This window comes from Salvelinus alpinus, chromosome 3 (assembly GCF_045679555.1).
Source record: "Salvelinus alpinus chromosome 3, SLU_Salpinus.1, whole genome shotgun sequence".
Classification (NCBI taxonomy): Eukaryota; Metazoa; Chordata; class Actinopteri; order Salmoniformes; family Salmonidae; genus Salvelinus; species Salvelinus alpinus.
Window position 1 is genome coordinate 26,426,409 of NC_092088.1, and position 23,171 is coordinate 26,449,579.

The 23,171-nt window shown below is 42.9% G+C and overlaps 3 protein-coding genes across 7 annotated transcripts in view; 1 reads left to right on the plus strand and 2 right to left on the minus strand.

The window, feature by feature from the left end:
* The window catches only part of LOC139570480 (gap junction gamma-1 protein-like), a 47,598-nt gene extending 43,717 nt beyond the window's left edge, over positions 1 to 3,881 (minus strand). For both annotated transcript variants that reach the window (XM_071392369.1, XM_071392370.1), the window contains exons 1-2: positions 3,342 to 3,881; positions 2,253 to 2,307 (exon numbers count right to left, since the gene is read on the minus strand). The gene's annotated coding sequence lies outside the window, so the exon portion shown is untranslated. The remainder of the gene's footprint in view (positions 1 to 2,252; positions 2,308 to 3,341) is intronic.
* A 4,853-nt stretch (positions 3,882 to 8,734) lies between these two features.
* On the minus strand, positions 8,735 to 15,194 carry LOC139570446 (probable phosphatase phospho1). 2 transcript variants are annotated; one of them, XM_071392331.1, is made up of 2 exons: positions 15,000 to 15,194; positions 8,735 to 13,201 (listed from the first exon to the last, which is right to left on the minus strand). In XM_071392331.1, exons 1-2 carry the CDS (start codon positions 15,007 to 15,009, stop codon positions 12,381 to 12,383), a joined length of 831 nt encoding a protein of 276 aa, XP_071248432.1. In that variant the 5' UTR covers positions 15,010 to 15,194; the 3' UTR covers positions 8,735 to 12,380. The 2 variants fall into 2 exon arrangements, with proteins under 2 accessions (XP_071248432.1, XP_071248433.1); XM_071392332.1 differs by lacking the exon at positions 15,000 to 15,194 and adding an exon at positions 14,713 to 14,993.
* Positions 15,195 to 17,573: 2,379 nt separating this feature from the next.
* Positions 17,574 to 23,001, plus strand: LOC139570447 (uncharacterized). Of its 3 annotated transcripts, XR_011674069.1 has the most exons (7): positions 17,574 to 17,697; positions 18,252 to 18,448; positions 18,748 to 18,851; positions 18,934 to 21,819; positions 22,126 to 22,334; positions 22,512 to 22,648; positions 22,881 to 23,001. XR_011674069.1 is itself a non-coding variant. In XM_071392334.1 (6 exons), exons 2-6 carry the CDS (start codon positions 18,265 to 18,267, stop codon positions 22,585 to 22,587), a joined length of 3,459 nt encoding a protein of 1,152 aa, XP_071248435.1. In that variant the 5' UTR covers positions 17,574 to 17,697; positions 18,252 to 18,264; the 3' UTR covers positions 22,588 to 22,862. The 3 variants fall into 3 exon arrangements, 2 of the variants coding, with proteins under 2 accessions (XP_071248435.1, XP_071248436.1); XM_071392334.1 differs by lacking the exon at positions 22,881 to 23,001 and having other exon boundaries at positions 22,512 to 22,862; XM_071392335.1 differs by lacking the exons at positions 17,574 to 17,697; positions 22,881 to 23,001 and having other exon boundaries at positions 18,375 to 18,500; positions 22,512 to 22,862.
* Positions 23,002 to 23,171: the final 170 nt, after the last annotated feature.

Genomic DNA, 23,171 nt, shown 5'->3' on the forward strand with positions numbered 1-23,171 from the left:
TTTTTAAATTTTATCCCCTTTTCTCCCCAATTTTTCGTGGTATCCAATCGCTAGTAATTACTATCTTGTCTCATCGCTACAACTCCCGTACGGGCTCGGGAGAGACGAAGGTCGAAAGTCATGCGTCCTCCGAAGCACAACCCAACCTAGCCGCACTGCTTCTTAACACAGCGCGCCTCCAACCCGGAAGCCAGCCGCACCAATGTGTCGGAGGAAACACCGTGCACCCGCCCCCTCGGTTAGCGCGCACTGCGCCCGGCCCGCCACAGGAGTCGCTGGAGCGCGATGAGACAAGGATATCCCTACCGGCCAAACCCTCCCTAACCCGGACGACGCTAAGCCAATTGTGCGTCGCCCCACGGACCTCCCGGTCGCGGCCGGCTGCGACAGAGCCTGGGCGCGAACCCAGACTCTGGTGGCGCAGCATAGCACTGCGATGCAGTGCTCTAGACCACTGCGCCACCCGGGAGGCCTATATAAACATTATTAAAGTGACCAGTGTTCAATGACTATGTACATAGGGTAGCAGTCTCTAAGGTGCAGGGTAGAGAACCGGGTGGTAGCCGGCTAGTTACAGTGACTAAAGTTCAGGGCAGGGGACTGGGCGGAGGCAGGCTACTGATGACTATTTAACAGCCGGATGGCCTGGAGATGGAATCTGTTTTTCAGTCTCTCATCCCAGCTTTGATGCACCTGTACTGTCTCCGCCTTCTAGATGGTAGTGGGGAGAACAGGCCATAGCTCAGGTGGCTGAGGTCCTTGATGATCTTCGTGGCCTTCCTGTGACACCGGGTGCTGTAGATGGCCTAAAGGGCAAGCAGTGTGACCCCGGTGATGTGTTGGGCTGACAGCCCCACCCTCTGTAGAGCCCTGCGGTTGCGGACAGTGCAATTGCCGTGCCAGGCGGTGATACAGCTCTCAATGGTGTATCTGTAGAAGCTTGTAAGGGTCTTAGGGGCCAAGCCAAATTTCTTCAGCCTCCTGAGGTTGAAGGCACTGTTGCACCTTCTTCACCATACTATCTGTGTGAAGGGACCATTTCATGTTGACCTTGATGTGTACGCCGAGGAACTTGAAGCTTTTCACCCTCACCACTGCGGTCCCGTCGATGTGGATGGGTGGTGCGCTCTCTGCTGTCTCCTGAAGTCCACGATCAGCTCCTTTGCTTTGTTCACATTGAGGGAGAGGTTATTTTCCTGGCACCACTCCGCCAGGGCCCTCACCTCCTCCCTGTAGGCTTTCTCATCGTAGTTGGTAATCATGTCTACCACTGTTCATCAGCCAACTTGATGTTTGAGTTGGAGACGTGCGTGGCTACACAGTCATGGGTGAACAGGGAGTACAGGAGGGGGAGCACCCACCCTTGTGAGGTAGGTGTTGTTGCCTACCTTCATCACCTGGGGTCAGCCCGTCAGAAAGTCCAGGACCCAGTTGGCAACGGCCCGACTCGCACTGGCACACGATGTGCACACACAGAGGCGCACATGTGGATAGCTCTCTTACATTTTGAGTGTGCCTCGAGTATTATTTGATGTTAAATTGTGTATATTTATTTGCCGTGGTGGCAACAATTAAGTAACAGCACAATATAACGGAAACACTGTAGTCATCTCCGTCACATTTTTTAAGACCTTTGAAAAACTGAATTTAAAGGGATACTTCGGGATTTTGCTAATGATGCCGTTTATCTACTTCCCTAGAGTAAGGAAGTTAGAGGTAGTTTCTCCAGCCAATGATAACTAGTGTTAGCTAGTAGATACCTATAGACTTCCAGTCATTGTGCTAATGCTAGTTAGCATTGGCTCGCAAGACTACCTCTAACTTCCTTCATACCGGACACAGAGACATAAAAATGGTACCCACTAGTTCACCTGACTCTGGTGTCCTTAATCATCCCTTTAAGACATTTCAAGACTTTTTAAGGGCCCCCTGAGTATAGATAGAATAAAATACGGCCGGTATTTAAATCAATTGGAGATCAGGATAGTGCCTTTAGAAGTGTCCCATGGCATTACTCTGTTTAGTTCTGAAGGCAAACCTGACTGAGAAGACATGCATTCACTGCAACCAGATTGACTAATTCTATTCAAGTGTCAAGTCCCTTCATCCTGAATCCCACTGCAGTGCAAAACAAACGCACTTCTGGAAGCACTATTTGGAAAGGTACTTACTGCAATCGATTGAATATTGGTCTAAAATAATTCTAAAACAAAAAGTGGAGAAAAATATCAACATTGTGGGGGCATTATTACCTGTCTATTTCAGTTCTGGATGTCGGTCAGTTGGGGGACTTCAAAGCCCAGAGACCTGGAAACAGAGAACAAACAGGAATCATGATAGTCCTGATAGAAGGTAGGCTAATAACTGAACAGGTGAGTTACTGCACTGCAAATGTTGCCCTAGATGATACAGCGTGGATTTTGTAAGCCATAGTGATATTTTTAGTTGCATGTAAAGCTTCATTAGTAGAATGCTCGAGAATCCAATTCTCTCCCATTCTCCCAAATATATCACTTTCTTGCAGCTACTCTCTCCCGTTCCCACTCTCTTGTTTAAATACACAGGCCTACAGTTTTGGAAAGTGGAAATAAAGTGTGAGGAGGAGAAAGAATAGAAAAAGAAAAGAAGAGAAGAGAGGACAGTCTTGCGACAGCCACATTTGAGAACTTTTCCTGTTGAGAGTCTATTGCTGCCATTCTACTGTTTCTCACTGTATCATCTCTCAATAACAGCATATCCACACAAGTCAATTTCACTGGAGGTGTTGTGAATTAATAAATATCTGCTGACTGTGTGTGTGTGTGTGTGTGTGTGTGTGTGTGTGTGTGTGTGTTACAAACTGCTTTCAACAATGACATTTCCTTTGGGAAAGTGACTTATTGTCTAATCCATTTTAAAGTTTTGTTCCAAGACCTAGTAAGGTTTGAAATGCTTTGCCATTGTGTTTTAGCTAGCTATGAGTCTAGCTATGAGTTAGTCATATCACTGGTAATGTTAGGTATGTATAGGCTAGCTAAACAGATACAAGTCAGTCTTGATAGGATGAAATATATGCGAAAGAAGTCAGAGAGCTACGCAAGCCAACTAGCTAGCTACTGTAGCTTGATGTTAAGCAAAAAAGTTATAAATCAAAAATAATGCGGGAATCAGACCCGGGGCAGGGCGAGACGGTGACAGATCTAGTGCAAGCTAACATTAGCCATAATTAATTTCCGAGCTGCACAAAATGCCAACAAACAATATCAGAAAGCTAGCTAGCTAGCAAGCAAACGACATTTAAAATGTTGTCAAAGTAACGTTAGTTAGCTAGCTGGCTTGAAAGCTGTCTTAAAAAATCTTACCTTGTCCAAACGTCAACTTGGCTTTAACAAATATGATTGAGGAACTCCGATTTACTGTCATATTTTGGTTTTCAACAAAGTCCCATTTACAACCAAATGTCTTCTTACCATAAAGTTGATTAAATCAATTTCTATATTCGAACAACTAGCTATTTAAGTGTTAAAAAACGCGGGATTGCCTGCTGGGTGGATAGAAACTGTGTCCCAAAATACTCGCACGTTGGTTATTTTTCTTTTCCAGCTTCAAAGCCTTGCTCCACATCTGGCTCACGTTGGGAAAGCATGCTACTGCCTACACAGCTGGCTAAATTATGATTCCCCACGACGGTCCGTGCGCCTTCGAACGGCTTAAAGAAAGTGTTTCTCTTCAAACAAATTAGATTTGTGCCGTCAACGTATAACAAGCAAGTGACATATAGTCACACAATTTATATTTCACAAAGTTTATATTTCAATTACAAATTGTCGACGTTTTCAAAAGGAGCAATCGTGACCAATGCCTCTGAGAGCACGCGAGACGGATGCACTGAAAAGCGGAGCAGTGCAGACAGACTCTTCAGTTGCAGAAACCATTCACCAACTTCACATATTCACATTGTACTGCACTCACTGGCCCAGTCTACGATTACTCTATCCGAGCAGCTAACAGTACTAGCCTAAAATCTCACTTAATGTAGGCTACAGTAGTCAGAGTTCATAGTCTTGTGAAAGATTTGAGTTGAGTATGCTATAGTATGTGCATTTTACATTTAATTTACAAATTGTTTATTAAAAAATATATTTATTAATTTATATAAATACTTATATATATAGCCCTTGTCTTGCACTTGTATGGTGCCAAACTTAAGTTATTTGTGAGAGCAAATGTCTTACCTCTGACTCTGAAGAGACATTTTTTTCCTTGTGTCTTCATATACGAGCCCAAACAACTATCTCTCCCCCTACTGTATTTATTTATTTTGCTCCTTTGCATCCCATTATTTCTATCTCTACTTTGCACATTCTTCCACTGCAAATCTACCATTCCAGTGTTTTACTTGCGATATTATATTTACTTCGCCACCATGGCCTTTTTTTTTTGCCTTTTACCTCCCTTATCTCACCTCATTTGCTCACATTGTATATAGACTTATTTTTCTACTGTATTACTGACTGTATGTTTGTTTTACTCCATGTGTAGCTAAGTGTTGTTGTATGTGTCGAACTGCTTTGCTTTATCTTGGCCAGGTCGCAATTGTAAATGAAAACTTGTTCTCAACTTGCCTACCTGGTTAAATAAAGGTGAAATAAATACAAAATATATACCACGAACCAAGATTAAGGTTGGCTAGACCATGGCTTGACTAGTTTACAGTAATTTTACATCAATGCAGGTTATTGTAAAAGAGAGGGAGAGGGGAGGAGGAAGAGGGCATGGTGTAGCAAAACCCAACATCTCTGGATGATGCACGTGCTGTGCTTATTGTGACTAGTTTCAACAAAGTTTCTGACTTGGATCTACCTAAATTCTTATTATTTCCTACCATACTTATCGAAGCCAGAATCAGGTGTGGTGCTGGGTTGGAACAAAACCTTGCAGTAGGCTATACACGCCTGTGGCATTTCCGGACCAGGGTTTATTGATCCTACCAATCACCTCAACACCCAATTGAGCGTGGACAGGTCTGTCTGTAAAATCGAGAATTCTACTCTCAATGGTTCCCCTGATAAATTATACATGTAAATAAAATACAGAAGGGTCAGGACCAGACTTTAAGGCGCTAGTTTAAAAAATATATATGGTTTCAGTTGTAACATTGTAATCTCTTAAAAAGAAAGTTCACCTGGCCATACTCATAGTTCAATACATTTGTAAAATACAAGAGGACAAGTAAATTAAAGTGTCTAGTTTGACTCCTCACAAGTCCCCAACTGGCAGCTTCATGAAATAGTACCCGCAAAACACCAGTCGCAACGTCAACAGCGAAGAGGCGACTCCGGGATGCTGGCCTTCTAGGCAAAGTTCCTCTGTCCAGTGTCTGTGTTCTTTTGTCCATCTTAATCTTTTCTTTGTATTGGCCAGTCTGAGATATGGCTTTTTCTTTGCAACTCTGCCTAGAAGCTGCCTGTTGAGGACTTGTGAGGCGTCTGTTTCTCAGACCAGACACTCTAATGTACTTGTCCTCTTGCTCAGTTGTGCACCGGGGTCTCCCACTCCTCTTTCTATTCTGGTTAGAGATAGTTTGAGCTGTTCTGTAAAGGGAGTAGTACACAGCATTTTACGAGATCTTCAGTTTCTTAGCAATTTCTCGCATGGAATAGCCTTAATTTCTCAGAACAAGAATAGACTGAGTTTCAGAAGAAAGTTCTTTGTTTCTGGCAATTTTGAGCCTGTATTTGAACCCACAAATGCTGATGCTCCAGATACTCAACTAGTCTAAAGAAGGCAAGTTTTATTGCTTCTTTAATCAGAACAACCGTTTTCAGCTGTGCTAACATAATTGCAAAAGGGTTTTCTAATGATCAATTAGCCTTTTAAAATGATAAACTTGGACTAGCTAACACAACGTGCCATTGGAACACAGGAGTGATGGTTGCTGATAATGGGCCTTTGTACGCCTATGTAGATATTCCATTCAAAATCAGCTGTTTACAGCTACAATAGTAATTTACTACATTAACAATGTCTACACTGTATTTCGGATCAATTTTATGTTATTTTAATGGACAAAAAATGTGCTTTTCTTTCAAAAACAAGGACATTTCTAAGTGACCCCAAACTTTTGAATGGTAGTGTATGTATTTGACTCAGGTCTGGTCAGGGTTGCCTAACATCAGCATCAATCATTTCCTGAAAAAAACATGTGGCACTATAACAAATACAAGGATTTAGAGAGCTGATTCAAATGTCCAACCTTATTACTCTATTGTTTCCACATTTCCTCTCAATTCCACCAGAAATTGGAGAAGCGACTTCAAATCAGACAAGAGAGGAGCATATTGTCTCAATCGTATCTCTGGCTCACACACCTTAACGTGGTTGTAGATGGACTGCTGCTGCCAACAGAACAGAATCCATATTAGGAACACTCTGTAGAACCAATTGGCTTCACCTCTGGCCAACCCAGTGCCTACAGGCATCAAAGAGGTAGACAAATGAATCGAATGCAAAAGGGAAACACTTTTGGTCTAATCAGCCTGATAGTGTTTTGGCAAAGGAAGCACAAGGTTCTAATTCAAAGTGACCTCTTAAAAGGCCATAGTCCCTTAACTGAGTTATCTTTCACCTCGGGAGGAGTAATTGAATGTAGCAAAATCAATGGGGTTACCCACAATCACCAGATAACATTGGCTTGTAAAGTGCTTTGACAAGTGGGATTCCTTTAGTGTAGTGAAGGGATATGGGCGTATTAGATTGAGAATTGACTGTGCTCCTGATACCTAGATATTGACAGTGGAAGAAAGGGAGGAGCTGGGTGATCTTGTTGAAGGTCAAGATCCAACAGAGTCAATTTGTCATTGTTTTTGATGCGCTTAACGCTAACCAGATTTCCCTGTCTTATACACTTATACGCCTAGGTTATTGACAATTGAATTTAGCGGCATGTCTTATTATTTGTCATCCATATGACCTCAATCTTTTTTTCCGAAGGCAGTGGTGATAATGTTTTATTCGGTACATAAATGTGTAGATGTGGAACATCTTACCCCAAGGCAGCTCAACTTACCCTGTCCATATGCTCCATTTACCCCATACCCAGGGTAAGTTGTGCCAAGAGACTATTTTGTTTGGACAATGTATGTTTTCAAAACTGTTACTTTTACATGAATTCTGATTATTTCCAGGGATACACGACATCCCGAAATATATGTCGATATCTTTGTTAGAAAGGATACTAAATCTCCATTGACGTAGTGATGCTGAATGTTAAAAAAAATTGAGAGCACGAGAGAGATCGAGAGGAGCTTGTCTACTCCAATAGCTGGTCAGCTCTCTGACATTATTGTTAAGGGATTAAGGTGATAACAACTAAAAATGTATAGTTGGACAACAGCAATGACAATGATTTGCTTGGAGGGCTCAGAGTGGCAAAATTCATACAGAGAATGGGGAGAGAGAGAGACAGAGTGAGGCAAAAAGAGAGAGAGGGGAGAGAGAGAGGAAGAAAGCATAAACAGAGATATGACCGTCTAAAATTCAGTGGAAGGAAAAGTCCTTATTATAGTGTGTGTGTGTGTGTGTGTGTGTGTGTGTGTGTGTGTGTGTGTGTGTGTGTGTGTGTGCAATGTTAGTGTGTGCTTAAATGCACGTGTGTGTGTGTGTGTGTGTGTGTGTGTGTGTGTGTGTGTGTGTGTGTGTGTGTGTGTGTGTGTGTGTGTGTGTGTGTGTGTGAGCACATGTGTTTGTGTTTGTGTTTGTGTGTGCTGAGTCAACTGGTTACTTGGCTGAGTTCAGCAGCATCTCAACTCACTTCAGTCTGAGTAAAGTGACACGGACAACCACAAACACCAGATGTCATCTACATCACTACAAAAGGCTTCAGGCCTTTTCTGTCATATTCAGTAAAACCAATGCTATAGTATGTGATCAGCAATACTGTTGACCGAACCCTAGTCTCTCATGACAGACTGTTAAACATTTGGTTCTTGGTTACGAGATAAACAGGACGCCTTTTACAGGTAACTTGAAAATAACTGTGTAATAACACATCAACCCTTTGAGTACAAAACACTATTTTTTATTTATTTATGATATAGTAGTGTGTGTGTGTTTTATGCAGTCACATTGCGCAGATTAACATATTTTACAATGCCTGCAGAACAATTTGACATCTCAGGAACAACATCCATATGATATAGCAATCTTTTGATGAACTGGAACGCCACCATTGACTTCTGACAGTCGATTCTATTCCATTTTCCTTACGTTAGCGTTTATCCGCTAGTACTGTATTGTAGTCTACGTTCAGTCGTTTGGCAGAAACATATTCAACCGGCGCCACCTTGTGGAAATAAGTCCTATATGCATGGGTATGCTTATTGAGCCCATGGAATCAAACTTTGCAAACAAAAAATTATTTCTAAGACAGTGTATATGTCCATCAATGATGTCAAAAAATGGTGCGCATGACGCCTCTGTTTCTTGCATGAGGAAGACAATCTTTTACAAGGATATTTTAGTGGATAAATAGTGGATAGTTAAGGAGGGGACATGTTTTAATTGGCATGCTGTTTCAAATAAAAGTATTGTTTTAATTGTTGACATATTCCAAAGCATGGGAATTACAATTGGTCATACCGTGCCAACAATTCAACTACATTCATCAAATATATATTCAACTCATTCTCCATTAGGTTTCCAATTCAAGACTTGAAGCACTGAATACAGATGAAAATAAATCCGGAAAATCTGCTCAGTTAGTTGATGGCTTTATATTCCTGTTACTATTACAATGGTACATTACACACATGGTCTCTTTGATTTTTAGATTAAAGACAAAACAGGCTAAAACATGAAGTACACAGCATAACGTCTCTTAAAGTAGAACAGTGAGGATCAGTCAGTTCAGTATTGCAGGAGGAGTAATGCCGGTCAAAACAAGAAGGATATTTCTCAAACCGTCAAACCAGAACACACAAACACACACAGACATAATTTTCAAGAGAAATTAATATATTAGCCAAGAGGAGCACCCAAAACACTGGCCATTTTGGTTTAAGTGGGGCTATAACACTCTACCAACATTTGTAACACATTTCAGTGAAAGTTGAGGTGAGATTACATAGTGAAAACGGTCCGTAGGTGCGGGACACATTGGGGATAAGAGTTTCACAGTATTACACTTCCTCTCGTTCTCTTCACTTAAACCTATACTGTGAACATAAAGCCAGTTATTGCACAAAACTCAAACAAGGATATTCTTCTATGCAAAGCTTAATGTCTGGATTGCAGTTACAGGTCAAGTTACAGGTCAATTATTGTATTATCTAGTGATCACAGAATTAGTACAACACCACCACCATCCTCAGCATAGTGTATTACATATGCAACTGATAGCTAAAGTGAAGTCCCACTATGGCTATCACCAAACCACTAAAATACTTTAATCTCTTTCAGTATCATACTCCAATATTTCAAAAATATTCTGACAGAGCAAATCAATGATCTCCAATGTGATTTACTGATCATATGCTGATCATGGGTCACAGCAATGTAGCTGATATGCAAATAATATATGCAAATAAACACTATTTGTATCAGCAGCTATTCCTGCTCTATACATCGTTCATCGCTCCCTGAGAGACCAAGCTACAGACAGGATCTATTGAGGCCTATGCGTTATCCTGGTTGTCAAATCTGTTTCTACTCGCCAACTTCTTTTGCTACCATCCTGAACATGGAGGCTTAAGGCAACCAGAGCTGGATCAAATCCATACAGTAGCTCGAAGACCTTCAAATACTTGACGATGACCGATGCTTGAAAGTATTTGAGATGCACGTTATTCACCTTGATTTGAAGTTCACACTTTTGGGACTATTCCATTTGTCCCATTGTACCGGGCAAACCAAATCAAGCGCAGAACAAGTATTTGAACGTATTTGACCTATGAGTAGGCCTATGGTTGGATGAGAGATTATTTTGTTACAACGGAGACAAATTTAACCAACAAGTGCTGTAACACTGATTCATAATTTGTTATCTCATCAAAGGTACTTCCTTTGATGACATTAACACATCAACATGCAGGTCGGTTTATTTTCAAGGAAGCCTTTTGGATTTTTGTTTGTTTGTTACATCAGGGTCAAAGTTACAAACACTCAAACCCCATGGCCTTTTGTTCACAGTGATTTATGACTTTGAGCACACACTTGTCTTGTATAGGGTTCAAATTACATAGACATGCACATAGACTCAGTATGTGAGGATGCACTGAAATAGTGTGCTGGACCAAGGTAGTATTTCTATCACTGGAGGAGATGTTCATATTTGAATGCTTACGGGAATGCCCTGGTTTCTTATGGTAGAACCCACCACCATCTCCAGGCATCCCCTATAATTCGATAACAAGTCTCCAATACCCATTTCTGGAGGACATTAGTTGATTCTCTGCCTTTTTGGGTGGACAGCAACCCAGATATAGAGAGTTGTTGACTCAATTAGTTAATAGTCTCCCCTGTCAAGTCTCAGAGCTCAATGAAAGAGTTAACACTGGAGATGGGGGTGTTCAAGGAAGGCCAATAGGTTCAAATGTCTGAGGAGACCATGAGATTGAGACACTCCAATGTCAATAGAATGATAGACATGGGACCACACACAGATTCCAATGTCTCATGTCTCAAGTGTTTCATAGGTTTCTCACAATGTGAGGGTGTACTGTACAAAGAGGTGCAGCGCGGATGCACGGGCTTCACTTTGCATCTCAAGTCGGTGTACATTGCCCTTGTATATTAGGTGTCAGCGAGTGTGTGCCAGAGCGTCAGTGGCGTCTATCTCTGTGTCATTCTATCCCAAGCCTGGTCCTGGAGAGCCACGGTGTGTGTGGGCTTTGGTACCAGACACTGCTAGAACACATGATTCTATTAGTCAACTTATGTCAACCAGTCATCACTTACTTTATTAGCAGAATGAGGTGTGTTAAGGCTGGGCCGGGACAAAACAATGCTCACACTCCTGGACCATGTAAAGAACATTGATTGTGTCGAAATATCCATACTAGCGTACTACATACTTAAACTGCACTCTCATTTCGACGTCTGATCTATTAGAATTCACCACTTTTTTCCGACTCACATGTTTGAAAACAACGGATAATCAGATAAATTGATGCGGTGTACCAAAATGAACGAATGGCCGGAGTCAACGCAATCACGTATTAGATGACGCATTCGGAATACTATGTTTGAAATTTCACATACTATATAGCACTTTATTTTTTGCATACTATTTAGTACGCTAGTATGGGCATTTGGACACGGCCACTGTCTTCAACCCAATAGTTACAAACCCTGATCTTGAAAAGCTAGAGTGTGCAGACAGGCTTTTTTACCCAAGCCAACAACACATCTCATTTCAACAATAATCTACTCATCGTGATTGATTAAGCCTTACTATAAGACATTTTAAAGGCTCGTATATGCTTATAACAACTTATAAAGCACTATACCTGCAGGGTGTTTTAGACCTGGGGTGGAACAAAAGCCCACACATACTGCAGCTGTCAAGCACCAAGTGGGAAGATTAGAACCCTTATATTCCAAGGTGCAAATGACACATTGACTCCTGGAGGTGTCCTACAAAGTAGTGGACAGGACCAACATTAATATTCTTAATGCCTACAGAGATGGTACTGTTAACCCAAAATTAATATTCTTAATGCCTACAGAGATGGTACTGTTAACCCAAAATTAATATTCTTAATGCCTACAGAGATGGTACTGTTAACCCAAAATTAATATTCTTAATGCCTACAGAGATGGTATTGTTAACCCAAAATTAATATTCTTAATGCCTACAGAGATGGTACTGTTAACCCAAAATTAATATTCTTAATGCCTACAGAGATGGTACTGTTAACCCAAAATGTATCTTCTTAATGCCTACAGAGATGGTACTGTTAACCCCAAATTAATCTTCTTAATGCTTACAGTAGTACTGCTAACCAAAAGGGAAGACTATGCACACTGCACTCACGCTGAAGTATTCTGTCCTTCTTTATCATCAATGCTTACGTGTGCTTTATTGATAATGTTTCGACCCTTAGGTCTACCTTAGGTCAAAACGTTGTCAATGAAGCACATGGGAGCATAATTTGCAATAAGTCAAGTCTTCTTTAGTCTTTTACAAACATATTCTTGGATCTCTAGCACCTGCTTAAAAACACTGGACATGCGTCATGTCATTTTCCTCCTACACTGTAATACTTTTAACAGTAACCTTTGGAGGTGCCCTAATCTGTTCATTCCTACCCTGCTTCTGTGTGCTATACCTGGTCCCAGATTTGTTTGTACTGACAGCACACAATCTGGTACCTGTCTAGCTGCAGTGTCCTTTCTCCATCTCATCTCTCCTCCTCCAGCCTGTTCAGGCAGTCCACCACGTCCTGCCCGCTGGCCCAGGGCACCACGCTGACCTTAAGGCCCTCCGTCCCAGCGTCCTGCATCTCCTGCAGCAGCCGGTGCATGGGAAAGTGCCTCCTGGGGAAGGCCGTGTCGCGGGGCCCCAGGGCTAGCATGGGGCAAATGTCGTTGGCCCCGTCCCCCACGTAGAACACCCTCTGGAAGGGGCAGCCGCCGCGCTCCTGCTGCCGCCGTGCCAGGTACTCCCGTACGATCACCTGCTTGCACATGTTATCGGGGCAGCGCTGGCAGCCGTGGGCGTGGAAGGGCAGGAGCGCCAGGCGCCCCTGAGCGTCGAAGCTGGCCGGGTTGGTGAAGATCCTGTGGAAGAGGTGGCGAGCCCCAGCCCTCTCCAGCCATGCCTCAATGAAGTACATGTTTGCGTCGGAGACCACCACCAACTCAAAGTCCTGCTTGCGGGACTGGAGGTACTGGAAGAGAGTGAGAAGGCCGGGCGTGGGGGGAATTTGCTCGACCTTGGAGCGAATGGAGTCCTCAGTGACGCCCTGCTCAGCAATGTAGGCCAGGATGCGCTGCATTTGCTCGTTGTAGTAGCCCTCGCGGTACGAGTGTCTCAGCCAATCGGGGAGCTGCTGGCCCGGGGCGGCGCGCACCACTGCATCGTCGCTGCTCTCGTTGACGATAGTTTCGTCGAAGTCGAAGAGAACCAGGAAGCGTTTGGGAGGGGACGGGACCGGGGCCGTGGAAGGGACAGATGAGGCAGCCATGTTTGGGGAGCGGTGGGACGGTGGCTCGCCCACACCTGAGGAAGATAAGAGGACAGGGGGACAAAAGAGACGGTTGAACAAAGTGAGTCATGCCAGTGTTTACCATGGTGGTCGAAACTTACTAGTGGCTTCCTTTTGAGATGTGGCTTAAGACTGTGACCTAGCTAAAAATATTGCCCCTGTGTACTATAGGCCAACAGTACTGTACATTTTGTGAACCACTGTGGTGTGCATTTGGCTGACATCTTGAATCCTGAATGTCTTATCACCCTCTGTCATCATGTCATGTCATTGCTGGTATGCCTCTGGTCCAAACTCCACCAAGTAAAAAGTAAAAGTACCACATTATGGGTTGATGCGTTGCACAGACCTTGATTAAACCTGTTATTAAATCTGTGACTGAAAATACCTTTCAATGGAGACTTTCCATTGAGCGAGCTTAATGAGCTTTAAATTGCAACAACGTAAGGCGGCGGAAATGGGGAGAATTTACAACCAGCCCAGACTAAGTCCTTAGGACTGGACTTTGGGATTTAAGAATTACTACAGGAGGAAAGGAAGAGATGTGGAGTTGAGGTAAGAAAACGGGTCTGAGATACCAAATGGAATGTATCGAAGAGAAAACCAACAGGGAGGACATTCACATACAGTTTATGGCAAGTGTGGGAAAATGTAGCATCCCGATTGTTTTGAAAGATATCACTTGAATTATTAAGCTATAGCGCGATAAAATAATATCTGCACAACTTTATCAACAAACAACACACTAGGCCTACACTTGGCAATATTCAAATGCTGAACATCTCCACATTCATTCAATAGATTAACATGGAGCCCCTAGGATACAGCCCACAGCCTCAACCTTGGAATGATGCCATTTTGACATAAGAGCTAGGCTTCAAGCAGGCACAAGGCACTACTGTTGCAGTCTTGCTGTAACTGGAGTGGAGAAAGAGGGCTGGGCCACAAGGATATTACATCACACTGCATATCTTGACCATAAGTGGACCAACGGAGAGCAGTCAATTGGTTCAATATTCCCTAGTGTCCCAAGCGTTCCTAAAATCAATCATAGCAACAAATAAATAATAATTTGGTCTAAGTAACCTAATAAATAGTCATGATAAATGATAGTCTTAGTAAAATGTTGCAACCCATTGAAATAGCATATTGGCTGCTGCTGTTTGTTGATTTAAAGTAACAGCTTTGTTAGTTTATATGGTTGGATTTTATAGGCCTATGCAATGGTGCCTATATGCATTTTAAACCCAGACCGTTACAGCATAGAACTCTTACGTGAACAAATCTCCCCATCAGCAAAGCAGAAGTGCAACAGCAGATTAAATAATTAAAGTGTAAAGAGCAGCGCAGTGCTGCAACATTTGCGCATTGCAATCCCAAAAGAAAAACAAAACGTCCTGCCCATTTTTGAAAAACAGTGTTAGATTATGGGCTATTCCCAGGCCGATCAAAGACACTTTGCTGATACAGCCTGCGTAAATACAGATCTAATTTTACACATGCCAATACAACTGTTCCAACGCACCTCATCAGATGACTGATAAACGCTGATTTCCATTCCCACACTGGTCCCCTTATTTATAGTACATATCCACTGACTAAGCTGTCTAAATATACACTCGAACAGCTATTATTAATGCGACTAAAGGTTACCCTTGAAGGTCCGTAGCGCAACCCACTCCACTGTCCGATTTGGGTACATTGCACCGTGCATTTTTGGGGGTTTGCGCGCCAGGGGATCAAAAGACAAAATCAATATTAAGCAGAACAGAGAGAATAGATAGACGATATTATGACATCAAAGAATTATACCGGTGAACATGTGATTTCAAATGGTCAGCTCTGTGCCCCTCGTCCTGAGTGGTTGCTGGTGCCCGGCTACCGCATTCTTGTGTCGGCGACGGGACATTTGCTTCGCCTCGCCGGGTAGCGGGGGCAGATGAATTAAATGCATTCCAACTCCCCCACCATGGGCGTCAAAACCAAGGAGAGCGACAGCCGCGATGACGTCCAACTGCGTCCCAGTGACGCGACAACATAGGAGGCGGCTACAGGTTTACGTGCGTAGATTGTGCTACGCGCTCTCAGCCATGTATTGACACGGTATAACGCTCTTTGTATAATAGCATGGAATATACCTAAATTATCTCATTGGTGGGTGCTTATATTTGTCCTATGTATGTGGAGAGTGGAAATTGTTTTTTTGCATATCCCAACTCCCCATGAGACACCCTTGGAGAGTGGGGCCATGACCAGGGTCTGCCATTATCAAAGGCAACCCTGGTGAATTTAGGTGTAAATGCCTTGCTCAAGGGCACATTGGCAGATTTTTCACATTTTGGCGACCTTACTGGCCCAACGTTCTAACCTTTAGGCTTCCTGCCGCCCTAGTTATATTGCTGAAGAAAAACACCATATGAGAAAATGTGTCAATAAAGCGTTTTAGACCGCTATAGCTTACTGACGTATGGTAAAGGAAGAATTTAAAAAGTATTCAATGGTAGTTCATTGCATTTGTGTAGAGTTGGAACACAGCGTGCCTATGTTTATTCATGTATGTGCAACACTCGTGACCTACACACATTATCATGGTAACAGTCCCCGTGTGGGCTACAGTAATCTGTTTTATAGATCTCCTGTATCTTCTGTTCTCAGCCATTGACGTGATGAACATAGCGCCATTGTACAAGCTCCGCCAACAAGTCCACTGATTGCTGGTCAAGGTTGTTCAATGGTAGGCCACAGTACAGTATATTGACCAGATATTCACTATTAATCGTCAATGGAATTGAAGTTCTTAGGTTGGAAGGGTTTCAGTGAACCTTCTTAGGCTGTTTCAATGTCATAAATTGAGATCTAAAGATCAGAAACAAAAAAACAGGATGCCTTTTGGCAAACAAAGACATTAAGACAACTTTTCTAATGCTGTGAGAAAATGACTACTAGACAGTTTGACAGAACACTTTATGTAACACTTGATCACATAGAGAACCTCTCCCTCAATGTCAGCCAAACAAATGAGCTGATTGGACTTCAGGAGGAACCAGGATGGGCACGCCTCCATCCTTATCAAAGGGGCCTCCGTGGTGACCTACAAAACGTCAAGTTCATCTCTGAGGAGCTGAAATGGTCAAACTACACAAACTACACAGACACAATGGTGAAGAAGGCACAAGAAGGTGGTGACTCCATGCATTTCCCCATTTGGAAACTTTCCCTCCCCTCAACAGGCATCTACCATGCCCCCACCCCAATGGACACTTATCATGCTGAACACATTTACATTTTAGTCATTTAGCAGATAGCCACCACTACCCCCCCCTCCCCCAATTTCCCTGCCCACACCCCAATGGACATTTATATTTATCAATGTCACAGTTGTGAACATATACTGTATATGTTATTATTATACATTTGTTTATGTTTTATTGTTTCATTCACAATTGCACGGTTGGAGCTCAGAGCTTAAGAATTTCACTGTACATTGCAAGTGACTAAATAAAAATCAAATCTATATATTTTGTCTCAAACTTCCAACCTCGTCATGACCAAGCTTCCTGCCCACCTGCACAGAAAGTTGAAATGGAATTGTATTTAACTTCTGGCTTCCTGTGGACTGTTTTTGTGCATCACTGTAGCACTTGATAGGTTGGAAGCAATGATAAACCCTGGATTGCTGGTGCTGCTGTACGTATTGGTCATCGAGTGGCTTTGAAACCACCGGTCGGCCATTTTGTCATTCCCCAGTAGGAGCAGTCCTCCATAGGAATGAATGGATTCTACAGTATTTCAATTAAATGTTTCAAGGACAAAATTACATGTATTTAAATATTATTTTTGTTTTAGTGGGACAGTAACATTAGTAATCTCAAAAATGATACTTTAAATCTCAAAAAAGTATACTTTAAGGACAATTTTATGGTTTGCTCACATAATATAATTTAAAAGTATGTATTATGATTTCTGTAATAGAATAAAAGTGGCAAAACGAATGTAGACATTAATAAAAGCATTTCTATGGCTTCCAAAATATTTTTTGTAATGGGTGGGAGTGCCAAGATGGAGGCACTGTGACTTCAACACAGCGCCCCCAATTGGTTATCTAGTGTATATATAAGTCACTAGAATTGAGCCCATCATTAGCTTTCCGTGATGTAATGGCGACCTCTTGTGGTAGGTGTGCTCACACCGTGTCAGTTATTTTACCGTCGAGGAAATTGTACTTTGATATATTCCAAAAACTAAAAAATATTCCCCCAAAAATGTATCTAAAAACTTCGAATGGAACTTGATAACGCTAATGTTCCCTTTTCTGTTCTCACAAAAAAATTGTTGCTGTTTTTATGTTTTTGACGAGATCATTGACTCCTTCACGCAAGTCCTTTCACTTTCCATTTCTTGAGAACCGAAAATAATCGCTCTCAGATTTGCAAGCAACAGTTCGTCATTTTGCTCTTATAACATATCTCGTTTCATATTTGAATCTAGGACAAACGCACACAAACGAAAGGTAATATCCAAAGATTTTAATAAATTGCTCAAATATCAAATACATTTGCAATGTTGTAGGCCTAGTAGGTCTGAAGGTGCATTAGGCTATATCATATGTGGCTCTTATCCAGGTAATGGGTTGGCCTATATTTTGCGAGCCACAACATCGTGACTTGAATGACCAACAATGCAAATCAACATAGTTCACTTTTTTAAATTAAACATGGAGTGATTTACACAGACAGATTGCTTTATGATTTGTTCATATCTTTGTGCACAGCATATATGGAAGCAATTATTCAGGCCTGCCTAACGTAGTCTTGTTCTGAAATTATTTCGGCAATAAAAATGTATTTAGATTTACGTGTCAGAATCATTGATAATATGATATTGAAATGACTGAAACCTGAGGGTTTCAATACTGAAAAAAATGTACGCTTTCTGAGCTGCTATTATAACTCTATACTCGTTCAAAAATGTTAAATTGATTAGTTTGCGATCAGTGATTGCAATTTCAACATTTGGCAAAACGTTGTTTACTGTGGATGCCCTTGGCCTTGCCTATTCTTACAGATAAATAACAAGGATGGCGAAGGAGGGTGGAACGGTCAGAGTGTGTGGGTTACCCCTAGATATCAGTAAAAACAGACTGATCGACAAGCTCCACATTCATTTCATGCGGAAGAGGAATGGAGGAGGGGACATTTCATCTGTCACGGTCTCCAAGACAACGCCCGGCTCTGCCTTCATTACCTTTGAGGACAGCGAAGGTTAGAGGTCGATCGGTGGGCTTGGGGAAAAATTAAGGAAGTAGATAGTATAGTAAGTAGTAAGTAAAACATAGAGAACCTTAAGAGGAAAAGTACTGAAGATTACAAGATGTTTTGTGTGTATACTACACATATCTGATTTAGCTGATTGATGGGTCTGAAATGCAATTATCTTGATAAGGGACATCCTATAGAGCACATCCTATAATGCATATTCAGGTAGCCTGCAGTGTGTCCTTGAGGAGTTTAACGTGAACGTAATGTTTGTTGTCTTTTTTTTAATTCTACATGACACGCAGTGGCTCGGAGAGTGGTTGAACATCAGAATCACACATTATCAGTGAATGACAAGCAATATGAGCTAAGTGTGAGTTTGCACAGCAAAGACGTTGACCCAGATGAGGTAAGGCATGCGAATAAATCATCTGAACATCTCCTCTTTTTAGTCAAATCCTAGTCTCACTCTTCTTAATTCAATCTTTCAGCTCTTTGTGGACACAGCTGTGACAGTGGACTACAGCAAATTGAATGGGGGGAAAACATCGATATCTAACATCCTCAAAAATGCCTGCGACATAAAATGCACCTTTCACGTTCAGGCTGACCTCTGCACTTTCAAAGGTCGCTACACAGAAGTCCAAATCCTGACCAAGTGTCTGCTGAGACTTTTCAATTCACAGACCTCAAAAGATGTCCATTCCCTTAAAGCTGAGGCCACCACCAAGGATGACAAAAGATACAACTCTGCTCAAGGACGAACAGAAAGACAGCAGGACACTGAGACCTCAGGACAGGCCAACGGACTGGATCTGGGGAACGGTTCCAGTAGAGCCTCTGAGAGTAATCGTGCCCTTCTTCAAGAATCTTACACCAATGATAGAAAGGGGGCGGATGCATTGTACACATCATACACCAATCATAGAGAGGAAGCGGGGGCATTGCATACATCTTACACCAGTGACATAGAGGATGCAGTGGCATTAGAGAAGGGAACCTCAATGGAGGACTTCTCAATGGTCATAGACTCAGACATCTTCCGATACCTCCGAAAGTACTGCTCGGCTGAGTACCAGAACATCCTCGACAGGCATGGAGTAGAGATACTGGATGTCGCCACCAGAGATATCACCACCCTCTACCTGCAGCTTAAGGCTGGGGCCACTGGGCGAGGTGTGGAGCATCTAAGGCTTGCGCATGGGGAGCTGGCCTGGCTGTACCAAGACAAAGAGGCCCAACTTCGCAAGGAGCAGTTGGCTAAGGAAAGCTTCCCCGGGTTGGGGCTCCAGCAGGCTTTTAAAACCTTAACGCAGAGATTCACAAAGCTGCTGATCAATGAAGACAAGTCCAATGTCTATCTGGTGGGCAGTGGAAGTGACGTGTCGGAGGCCAAGCAGTTCCTATTGGAAATGCAAGGGACAACAAAGGAGCACGGTCAAGAGTTACTTCACTCCTCAGGAGATGCGTCTCTACCCTTTGTCCCTGACACCAAGCTTAGAAAAGAAAGGGCTGTGAGGAGCAAAGAATTCAAAATGGCTGCCACATTTGGGAGAACTATGGGTTCTGAGAAACCTAAAGATGATGAGAATTGGTCCAGCTTGAGTGACGTAAAGGCTCCTGAGGATCACCAGATAAATAGTTTCTCGTCCACAAAACTCATTAGAATGAATGACCAGAAATTAGGTAGTGGACCAATTTCAGGGATTACGAGTCAGAATGTTGAAATTTCAAGTTCTGGTCCAAGGGATCTCCAGGAAGACACCCTCTTCAAAAGGTATGAACCATTGTCCACTGCTTCCTTGTCTGGTAAACCCCCTCTGAACTTGGCACAAAACAATGAAACCAGACCCACAAAAGCAGCAAACTTTAGTGAATTCCAGGGCTACTCAATGGATGATATGGACATGTCTGTGGATAGGGCGGTTCCAACTGGCGTAGTCCAACAATCCAAGTCAATTTCCACTCTGAGACGGTCCAACAGTTTCTCAGGGCAGGTTAGGACCAAACAAGTCAGAAAGGACAGCAGCTCAGCTGTAGACCTGTTTGGAAAGACCAAAGGAGGCGAAACTACTAGTCACCCAGAGACTAGGCAAGTCTTCAGTGTAGAGCTGGTGGTGCCCACAACTCAATGGTTATACACAAAGGATGTTTTCCGCATACTGCTAGAGGAAGTAACCTCTGACCTGCAGATGAAGGAGAAAAAAACATTAAATGAGGTCGTCCTCCAACTGAGAGGGAAAGATCCAGCCAACGTCAGGGTGTGTCAGCAGGTGCTGAAAAAGCTGATTGCCAAGGTGGCCGAGGACTTCTCCACCCATGAGCTGTTGTTAACACAGCTGGGTGTGTCAGACTCGAAGAATGAGACAGTTGAGGTGTTATGCACCACTGTGAGAGAGACATGGGAGAAAGTGAAAATCATTCCAATGCCAAATACTAAGAGCATTTTAATCTTTGGTCCAACACTGGATTGTTTCGAGGCGATATCATTTCTAAAAGAGATGCTTCACTTTGGAACAGAGGGGGAACAGACCATGAAAGAGAGACCCATTGATCTTAAGAAACCATCTTCTGATTCTCCATCCAACCCTGACATAAACCCCTCAGCAGCGCATCAGAGCTCTGCCAGTAGTGACAAACAAGACCAGGAGACCACCTCTGCGACCGACATTGTTTCATCAGGGAGCTCGGAGGGAGTGAGCCAATCAGGTGTGAAGAAAGTGCCTGTTTTGAAGCTTCGGTTAGGAGCAGCTGGTCCCGTAGATGAAAAGAGTTTCAGGACAATCAGTGCTCCCTATAAAGCAGAGGGGTCACTAAGAGTGACAGAAGGAAATGATGCAGCACCATTACCAGAGCACAGTGCTCAGAGGTTGACAGGGCCAAAGCCTGAGGAAAGCCAGATACCTAACAGTAGGGGACTGCAGACCCAAAAGAACCATAGCGAAGGAAATGCCGGTTTGTCCTGTATATGTGGAACCGCAGGGGAATCTGTATCTTGGACGGCTGGTGGAAAAGCCATGTGCCCATCATGCGTGGAATGTACAAAGTCTCATGCAATGAATCCGCAAAGCGCCTCCGCCAAACATTACGGGGCAAGCCGGTCCAATGAGAAGCAAGATGTGAAAGACACCGAGGTGAAGGCCAGTCCATCTTGTGTAGGTGGAACCACTGGGGAATCTGTGTCTATGACTGCTTGTGGCGGGGCCTTGTGCCAGAATCACATCCATCCCGACTGTAAAGTACGCCCTAAATCTAAGGAGGTTGTCGTGGGCATCCGAGGGACCATGACCCGCAGTGAGATGTCCATCAGTCTGATTGGGTACAACAAGGATACAACACTGAAGATAACCTACAACATTCCTGATGGCATCCAAGGGGTAAGCTCTAACCTTTGAGAATTGGGAATTGTTCAAAGGGATTGGAAATGACAGAGAGTTTGGTTAGGCTGCACCTTTACATCACACATATTTATTACTGCCGCAATGTTTCATATTACAATATCTCTTGATGTGAATCCACCTGGTACATAGCCACGTGTGATCAACACCGAGATCATCAATCGACAGGCATTGTAGAATCCTTATGACAGTCGTACAAAGGCTTTATGTCTAAGGGTGTGTAGATGAGGTCTTACCTATAGATGTATGTTGCCTCCTCGTGATCTACATACCACCTCTGTGCAGAAAGACCATCCAAACCCTGGGGGATCTTTCCAAGGGGGCACGTTCCATGCCTTCCTGCCTCTGAATGAAACGACTCTCAAGCTTCTGCCATGCCTCGAACGTGCCTTTCATCGAGGCCTCACCTTCAATGTGAGAGTAGGGGACACTAGGGATTGTGTGACCTGGGGTAGCATCCCACACAAGACCAGCATCGAGGGAGGGTTTTCCAGGTGAGGTTTTTGTCCAATGTACAGTATGAAAACTATGACATTGAAATATGAAACAAATTTCAACAGTGATACTATAGTGGCAGTGCTATAATCCGAGATTCTTACCCTGGTAGGCCTAAAAGATGAGTTGAAATAGGTTTAGTAGATTGTGGTCCTAAATAAGTCTCCCCTCTATAGGAATGGATACCCAGACTCAAGATATCTCAGATGCTTAGCTGAGGCACTGAGGTCTCATGGTATCGAGGAGGGCTGAAAAACTGCAATGGATCAAGACCTGAGAAAAACTCAAACTGACCGAACAGCGCTTTAAAAATGTAATCATTAATTATTTTTGCCGTACATTTTCCTATGTAAACACTAGTTATATAACAAAAAAAAGTAAGGTTCACAATACATATTATTCTATGAAAAAATAGTCACAATCAGGAAATGCTCATGATAATGCCTATGTAACACAGTGAAGACGCATATGTTGAACACATACTGTATATTGGTTGACTTAAAATACAGATATCAGTTCAGATGTCATTTGGTTCTCCTTTCCAGCTACAGTTCCACTTTCAAGTCTGAGTTGTTTGGAGTGACACTTGGAATATACCGGTCTACTGGTCAGAAACAAAGTAACTACACATCTACCACAAACAGAGCAAATAAAAAGATCCCCCAAAGAATGCTTAGACTGAATCGGTCATGCTCTCCACAGCTCCAGTATTGCGTTTATACAGAATAATTCAAGGACTGTGTGCAGTACTGTTACTGAAGTGCAGGGGGAGCAATTGGTCTGTATTTGAGATTGTCCAGAATCCCAAGCAGGATCTGTATATAGGACAGCTCAGG

Coding starts and splice junctions, on each gene's coding strand:
- LOC139570447 (XM_071392334.1), top strand. CDS start 18,265: ATGGCGAAGGAGGGTGGAACGGTCAGAGTGTGTGGGTTACCCCTAGAT. Junction 21,820..22,125: donor TTCCTGATGGCATCCAAGGG/GTAAGCTCTAAC, acceptor ACCTCTGTGCAG/AAAGACCATCCAAACCCTGG. Junction 22,335..22,511: donor ATCGAGGGAGGGTTTTCCAG/GTGAGGTTTTTG, acceptor TCCCCTCTATAG/GAATGGATACCCAGACTCAA.